The sequence below is a fragment of the Priapulus caudatus genome, unplaced genomic scaffold, assembly GCF_000485595.1.
Source record: "Priapulus caudatus unplaced genomic scaffold, Priapulus_caudatus-5.0.1 Scaffold334, whole genome shotgun sequence".
NCBI lineage: Eukaryota > Metazoa > Priapulida > Priapulimorpha > Priapulimorphida > Priapulidae > Priapulus > Priapulus caudatus.
The window spans coordinates 202,979-212,047 of NW_014577395.1; the positions used below are offsets into that span (position 1 = coordinate 202,979).

At 49.0% G+C, this 9,069-nt stretch overlaps 1 protein-coding gene across 1 annotated transcript in view; it reads left to right on the forward strand.

Annotated features, from left to right (window-relative positions):
- Positions 1–9,069, forward strand: part of LOC106809177 (cation channel sperm-associated protein subunit beta-like) — a 49,552-nt gene that overhangs the window by 5,176 nt on the left and 35,307 nt on the right. Inside the window, exon 5 of the mRNA XM_014812165.1 lies at positions 2,744–2,848. Coding sequence (XP_014667651.1) covers positions 2,744–2,848 — 105 coding nt within the window. The remainder of the gene's footprint in view (positions 1–2,743; positions 2,849–9,069) is intronic.

Here is a 9,069-nt window from a genome sequence, read left to right on the forward strand (position 1 = left end):
ACAACCAAACATGTATATAGCTCCTGGTACAACCAAACATGTATATAGCTCCTGGTACAACCAAACATGTATATAGCTCCTGGTGCAACCAACCATGTATATAGATTCTGGTACAACCAATCACGTATATAGCTTCTGGTACAACCAAAAACGTATATAGCTCCTGGTACAACCAAACATGTATATAGTTTCTGGTACAACCAAACATGTATATAGTTTCTGGTACAACAAAACACGTATATAGCTCCTGGTACAACCAAACATATATATAGCTCCTGGTGCAACAAAACACGTATATTGCTCCTGGTACAACCAAACATGTATATTGCTCCTGGTACAACCAAACATGTATATAGCTCCTGCTCCTGGTACAACCAAACATGTATATAGCTCCTGGTGCAACCAAACATGTATATAGCTCCTGGTACAACCAAACATGTATATTGCTCCTGGTGCAACTAAACATGCACGTAGTTCCTGGTGCAACTAAACGTGTATATGCGCAGTTCCAAGTTCAGACAGTCATGTATTCAATTCCATAAACAGTAATAACATAAGATGGTATCCTATGCCACCCTCCCATGTTATGCAGCGGCTTGCATCTCTCTGCTGCCACGACCCTGCCTCACCACCAGCATTGTGTAACCTTTTCAGCCTCCTCTAGCTGCCCTTCACAAGCTGCCACTTCTACCATCTGCTGCTTTCCCGCCCATCCCACTCCTACCCAGCCTCCTGCTGCTCCTACCCTTCCTTCATAGTGCTTTCACTTTTTCCAGCACGTGCTGCCCCCAACATGCATGCTAACCCTAACCGCACCCTTGTAGATCGAGCTATATCTTGGTTAATTTGTATTTTTTGTTATGACAGGAAATGACTCACCCTTATACCCTCCAACATGAACGTTGCCTTAAGCTCTTGGCCTTAAGCTCAAGGCCTTGCCTTTACACTTTGCCTTTACTCTAATGGCCATGCATAAGCACCTTCGTGCCCTCACACACGCGCCATGCCCCTACCCTCACCCTCATGTCCCGACTCTTTTCACATGTGAGCTGGCCATAACCTGGTCAACCTACAAGCTGCTCCCGCAACCCAACCAAACACTGCCGTCCATCAACGCGCAGCTATCCCCAGCACACACACTGTCACCCACTCCCTCCGCACCCGCGCTACTCATTCACCCGTCCACTCTAACTACTAGAGTAACTGCGAAAGACCATACTCCATTAGATGCTTTGTATTTCAGAACAAACACGCGTAAGTGGAGCCGTCCGGGAGCCGTCGCTTCTTAATTGACCACTTACGTGAGAGCGCGCGCTAGTGAACTAGTACAGGATCAATCTGCCTCTTACGTTGCTTGGTTGCATGCTAGAGTCCAGTGATAATTTCCTCGTGTCAGAAACTCGTAGCCGGTAAAGTGGCACAGAAAAGGAATGCACTAGCTGGCCATGAGCAAGATATCAATAAATAAAGCAATAAATGTGCTAAGAAATCAATTGTTAGAAAGTTAAAAAGACATAGTGAGTAGGGAAAGGAGCCACGCATAGTGTCCTTTTATGAGTATAACGTATATATATATACGTGCCGTAGGAGCGTGAGATACGAAGGTACGCGTTAGCGTGTGTGGCTGTATGATTGGTATAGACAGTCAGAGAAGTGTAAGTCAGGGTTGTACGAGTGCACGCGCGTTAGTGTGATACTAGTAATTAGTTTCGCAGTTGTTAGTTAAGCGTATGTCGGGAACTGTATATACGTAATAAGGATCTGCGTGTGTGCAAAAATGTGTGTGTGCGCGATATTGTGTATATTGTGTTAGGGTATTGCATTCTTAACGCGTTCTTCTTGTAAGTATATATGTATATATATTGTAAGTATATATGTATAATATATTAATATATATGTGTTTGGTGGAAGATACGAATAGTGGACTAGCTGTAGTCTATATAATTATTACATCCGCAAGTGTGAAAATACGTTAACCGCGCAGACGACGGCTGTTGGGGGGGGGGGGGCGCATCGAGCCAGTTATACTGATGTGCCGACGTGCCGACTAGGGAACAGGGGTGAGAGCAGACGAGAGACAGACAGCGAGCGAGAGCGCGCGAGGGAATATTATTAGCGCGAATAAGTAGAGAAGCTAGTTGCAGGCGTGTTAGGGATCGGTTTGTAAATTGTAATAACTGCGAGTGGATGTGGATAAGAAATTACCAGCAGACCGACTGGTGTGATTAAAATAGTATGACGTATAATTATTTCGTATTCTTTCGCGTATTAGCTATACATTTGATTACCCGCCTGCAGGATAAACTCACACAATGCTACTAACGTTTTGCTTTAATTTGTTAGCAAGCACATACCGGGATTTTGTTAAGCCATGTTTTCCGAATGGCAAGCGCGTTTACAGCAAACTGATTTTCTCGTACAAAATCGCACGTTTTTGCCTTAAATCCGTTACACTGTTTGTCGTGAAATAAGCGAACCTCAGCCACGAAGCTCTATTTAATCATCAGTAACGGAAGTAAAACATATATAAAAGCTACCGGAAGCATCATAAATTAGAAACAACGTCACTCAGCGCATTCTCACTAAAATCGCGCGACGCATGTCACGTGATTAAATATAAAGAATAATCTTGATCGCAATTCAACAACGGCACGCACGCACGCACGCACGCACGCACGCACGCACGCACACACACACACACACACACACACGTTGTAAGGTATCGTCATCGTTGTCGTTACAGGTGTGTACTTGGCAGTAACGCGCGGAGCATTCGCCGCTGGCTCCACCTACTGGTATGACCTCAGCCCTAGCCTCTCGGACACTTGCCGTGACGCTACTAAACAAGGTGAGAGCGACTGCGAACGGAAAATCGGGCTTATTGTATTAATTGCAATGAGTAAGTAGATATTTCATTATCTACCTTCATCAATTGGACAAACCGTAATCCTACCCCTAATCCTTTCTGTCACCTTAACTCTAGCCCTAATTGTATTGCATTTATGTGATATCAAAAGCAAAACGCAAATCATGTACTCTATTAGTATTACCCGACTCTCCCAACGATGGAATTGATTGGTAACAGAAATCGGTGGTCCGCATGTCCACTGCCCGGACTGTCATTATCACAGACGCAGCGCGTGGCGCATGGCAGCGAATCAGCGAACTACATTGCCTGTCGTACGGTAACCCGGACTAGTGTTTTAGCGTTTGGCTAGGGGGTTTAAGTTTCTCACTTTCCTCCACGAATAATATAACCGTGTGAGTATGAGCTGTGGAACGATGAATTTAAAATTTTAAACGTCGATATGAATTTATTCAAATATAAACTGAACGCACACATGGGCGCACTGAAAAGGTCAGTGATGACGTCACGACCGAGTCAACGACGAACCCATTTCACCATATTTAATATAATACAGATTTACTAGGTTCAAATTTTGACATATTACGAAGCCAGACAGTGTCTACCTAACTCATAATCTGTTACATATATCTAGGTGTTGGGTTTCCGCGTGTTAACCAGCAAGTTCGTAACGCCCTGTGTATTCACAGCCTCACATATATCCCCATTTTTTTCATTGGGTTTCATTACGCATCACATCGGTGTTATTCGTTAGTACTGATAGCTAGCGGTTTTTGGCTTCTCACTCGACAGCAATTCCATTCGGTGACTAACGCGCGCTTGTGTGCGACCCTCCGCACCACTAACTCCTCTACGGTTATTGCCGGCTGCCGGATATAAGGATGTTAGAACTGCGAACAAAAACGATACAATGTGAAAATTGCAATTCCGTTGTCGCGTTTGACGTTCTGGAGCGAAGCGGTTGGACGTGGGCGGTTTTGTTGGGAACACGTTTGTGTGCATGGCGGCAGTGGCGTAGGCGTTGTGGAAAGAAGGGCGTGATAGCGTTATGGGTGGAGGCATTGTGGATGGAGGTGCGTGATATCGCTATATGTGGAGGCATTGTAGAGGGAGGGGCGTGATAGTGCTATATGTGGAAGCATTGTGGAGGGAGGTGCGTGATATCGCTATATGTGGAGGCATTGTAGAGGGAGGGGTGTGATAGCGCTATATGTGGAAGCATTGTGGAGGGAGGTGCGTGATAGCGTTATGGATGGAGGCGTTGTAGAGGGAGGAAGCGAGGTAGCGCTATATTTAGACGCATTGTGGAGGGAGGGGCGTGATATCGTTTGGGTCGAGGCATTGTGGAGGGAGGGAGCGACGTAGCATTATGTGTGGAGGCATTGTGGAGGAAGGGAGCGACGTAGCATTATGGGTGGAGGCGTTGTGGAGGGAGGGGGCGATATAGCGCTATGGGTGGCGGCATTGTAAAGGGATGTGGAGCGATGTGAAGGGAGGTTTTTAGATACGAACTCTCGCTTCATCAGCTATATTCATGCTCTGTTATACCCCTGGCGGCTATGTGACAAGGGCAAGCAATTCGCATGAGATTGAAAGCAGGGAAGGTTGATACATGGTCGGTAAGGTATTTATATTGGAAGCGTGTCACGTGTACGTTCTCGTCTTTCGTTAGCATTTCACCATACATTGCCATTCTCATAGTTGTAATTAGACATGGAGTCGTATGTAAAAGCTAGAAGCATCGCGGTCGTAATTGCAACGGGAATAAATTGGACCAGAATTGAAGGTAGATACGGGAAACTGCACGCACGCACGCACGCGCACGCACGCACGCACGCACACACGCACGCACATACACACACACACACACACGCACGCACACACACACACACACACACACACACACACACACACACACACACACACATACACGCACGCACGCACGCACCACACACACACACACACACACACACACACACACACACACACACAACACACACACACCACACACAAACACACACACATATTCATATCGAAGGAGCGACGATCCATTATCGAGAATGCAAAGTTAAATACAGAAATATCTCGTATTGAGTAAAAACACGAGAAACCCAACATGCTCTTGTCCGTATATACAGTTTACGCTATTACACATATTATATATACCCACCGGCTGAGAACTCACTCGCTCATTTTCACTTTCGCGTGTAAATAAACTGAAATGTAGTTAGCTGATATTAGGAGGCGGCGATGCATTAGTCACTGCTGATGAAAGCATTGATAAGCACAAAGGCTCTCTCTCTCTCTCTCTCCCTTATTTCTCCTTTGCTTGCTTGCTCTCGCGCTTGCGCGCTATCTCGCCCGTGTTTTCTCTCTCAGCTTCGCTGTCGCTCTCTGAACAATTTTCCCAGACTACAGACGTTTATATCTGTTCGACAAACATCGGATGATGGGGCGAAAATACCTGCTGCTGATAGTAAGATTTTCTGGTGTTTCGTAGAGTAAGGCGGGCAGGATTCGATGCTATCAGGAGTATATCAGCTATTGCAACTGATGGATGCTTCTTAACAGGTTGAGTGCGAAAAAGCAACGCAGAAGGAGAAAGAGAAAGCGAGAGAAAGAGAGAGAGAGAGGAGAGAGAGAGAGGAGAGAGAGAGAGAGAGAGAGAGAGAGAGAGGAGAGAGGAGAGAGAGAGAGAGAGAGAGAAGAGAGATAGGCCGCGCGCGAGAGGGATGTACATTTATACTTACACACACGCATAATTATATATACTAGCTGAAACCCGCGCTAGCGCGCGGCTTAGTGACTGTGATGCATGTGTTACCAGTACAGTAGTGTTATGTGTAAAGGTGTTATATGGAGAGTTTAGTGTTGCACATGGTTGTTTTTTATGGTTGAGATGTCAATACAAAACATGTACAATCATGCTTACACGTGACACATTAACCATTTGTTTGGCAAGCACACAGTGAAATACAGACACACGCACGCACGCACGCACGCGCGCACACACACAAAAATGTTTTATTGTATGCTATGTAGGAACTACTGGTTGATGATACGGACTCCAAAGTTAGAATATAGATAGATCTGAATGGGCTGGTAGGTCGGGCGACTGATTAACCACTTGGCTGCGTAGCACGTAATATTACGTGCTTCGCATGTTTCCACTGTGTGCGGACCAGGTAATATTGCATGGTTGTGATCGCTTATTTCTACGCATGTTGCACTCTGTGCGCGACAACGTAATATTACGTGCTTGTGATCGGACCGCTTGTGACAGCTCGCTGTTCAAGACACCCGTACACTGTACAGCATTGCAGACTTCTAAAAAAATTCTGCTCTGATGAAATTCAACTTGTACATCTCATATGGAAACTATGCCGAAATAGCTACTGAATATTTAACTTGATTATTACATGGTTCGTTCTACTTACATTATTGAACTTACAAAAATCTCAGACACACACACACACAGAACAAACATACACAGAACAAAAACGAAAACAAAACAGCGCCCCTATTTTCAGGCAAATCTTTCCTTTTAGTTTTTTTTGTTGTCTTTTTAAAGCCCTTTTTTACGGTTTTCAACCGAGTATAGTTTAGAACCCGTCCCGTGTACTCATCGATCTCTTCTGTGAATTTGGCGCTATTTGGATCCAAACTGACGGAGCCTTTCATTAACATACATACATACATACAACATTCGCCAAATTATAGTAAGATATTATATATATATGGGGAGAGCGAGAGCGAGAGGGTGAAAACAGAGAGGAAGAGCGGCAGCGTAAGAGAAAGAGCGGGAGAGCGAGGGTTAGAGAGAGAGAGAGAGAGAGAGAGAGAGTGTGTGGGAGAGGTATACTTGTATTAAAGCAGCACGATTAATCGACGTCATCATCATCATGAATATTACACTGTAGTGTTTTATTACGGGATAACAGCGACCATGTCCGTCGCAGTCGCATCATGATAATTACCCATCATGTTTGAAACTGGCGAAACACTATGCGCTTAAACAATTATTTCGGTGATGTCTTTCTGCGAGCAAAAACCTTTTCTTTTCTGTATAACGAATGACGAGTGTGGCCTGTGCACAATCACGCAGTGGGTCGCGGCCTCCTATCCCTGCTCTTCACGGGTAATAACTTCACTTCGTCCGTGTACTGACGATCTGTGGTCGTCTTTTGACGACCTTCGCAGCTTCCCCCCGCCACGTCATCGTGAAGCTGTCTGCAGGGTCTCATCTTCCCCGGCCCCGACACCACGCGCGGCGACAGCGTTCTCTTCCACTGCTGTAATGACGGTGTCGGGATGAGTAACAGCTAAGCACGTCTGCGCGTACCCTGAGCTGTCATTCCGTGTCGCCTCCGTGTCGACCCTGCTCCGTGCGAGATCGCCGTTCGTGGTGCCATCAGATCGTGAGACACTCAACGGCACGAGCGCGTTCGGAACCTCGTCGTCGACTCGGTCGTCCGCCAGGGCGGCGCTTGCTGCGTCTCGACTCCCGTGTTCCCACGTCGCCTGCGACTTTGCTACGCCGCCATTTTGCATCGAGGCCGCGTGCGAGACGGAGCTGGTCGCCGCGAGGTCGTTGACGGCCGGCGGCGCCACCTGGCGGCGGAAGCAGGCGGAGAAGACCTCGCTGAAGCTGCGGCGGAAGTCTGAGCTGCCGACGCTGTACAGGTAGAAGTTCGTCGCGTAGGTGATGAGCTCGAGTAGGTTGGCGGCGGGGATGGCGGCGGCTAGCACCGCGCCCCGCTCGCCCCCGCGCGCGTACAGCAGCAGCGTGACCACGGCCATCGGTAGCGTCCCGAACACGAACACAGCCGACACGAGCAGCAGCAGCGGCAGCAGGCGGCGAGCCGCGTCCCGTGCAGCGCCGCCCTGCCGCGCCGCGCCACGCAGCGTCCGCCGCCGCCGCCGCACGCCGCGTCTGTGCGCACGCAGGATGAGCGCGTTCAGCGCCACCACGCAGCCGATCGGCGCGAACCTGGTGGCGACCTCGCGCGCGGCGATCCACGCCGTGACGTCGCGCTCCGGCGCCGCCTCGTAGGCGATTGCGTCGCCCGCCGCGATGACGACGACGCGCTTCTCGAACGCGAAGGGCGCGTTGAGCAGCGCCGCGGCGACGTACGTAGCGGCGATGACGGCGCGGGCGGCGCGGCGGGAGCGCAGCGTGCGCAGCCGGTGCGCGTGACACACCGACAGATATCTGTCCGTAGTCAGACCGACCGTGAGCAGGTTGCTCGCCGAGATCGCCGCGTTCGTGAGCGCGCTGTCGGCGCGCGCGTAGAACGTCGCCAGTGGCAGCGACGCCGACACGTCGACACCCGCGATGAGCAGCGCGGAGTAGAAGCCCCACTGCAGCACGATGCTGAGGTCGGCCACGGCCATCCAGCGCAGGTAGAGGAACGTGGTGCTGCGCAGACGCGCCGACCGACCGAGTACGATCAGATTGAGCGTGTTGCCGACGATGCCGACGACGCAGACGATCGGCACGCCGACCGTGTAGATGTACTTGAGGCTTGACATCGCGGATGACTTACGTCATCGATGCTTGCGTCGGTAATTGCTGACAGCTCGGGTTTCAATGCCTCCTGAGGTAAGGGGGTCGTAGCTTTAACACACGTGTCACCCGCTGAAAGCTTGGGTGTTAATATTCTTTGAGGTAAGGAGTTGTAGCTTTAACACCTGTACAGCCTGCTGTTACTCCGCTGTGAGCTTGGGTGGTTAATCTTTTTGAGGTAAGGAGTTGAGCTTAACACCTGTATCACTGCGTGGCGAGTTGGGTGGTTATCCTCTCTGAGGTGAGCGCGTCGGTAGCTTTAATTAGTCGGTGTCCAACTCTGCTAGCTTCGGTGTACGAATCTCCTGCGGTAAGGGTCGGCAGCTTTGCACGGCACTGGCTTTCTGAGACGAATATTGAAAACACGTCTCCCTCTTCGGCAGGGGATGTTACTGGGCTCCTGAAGATCGCCGGTATTTTAATCTTGGCTGAGACGTTTATGCGTTGCTACTTGATCAGGTAGAGCGGGTAGGGTTCAAACGGGTTTCCAGGTTTCATTGAGAGTTTTTAAGGTTGAGGCTCGCTGAGGTAGGCGCTTCTTTTCGAGAGCGGCCGTTCCGTACGTTTTTTATGCGCTTGCTGATGGCCTACCGGACGTTACTTTTGTTTATCCGCGGGCTATCTTGGAATCCTGAGG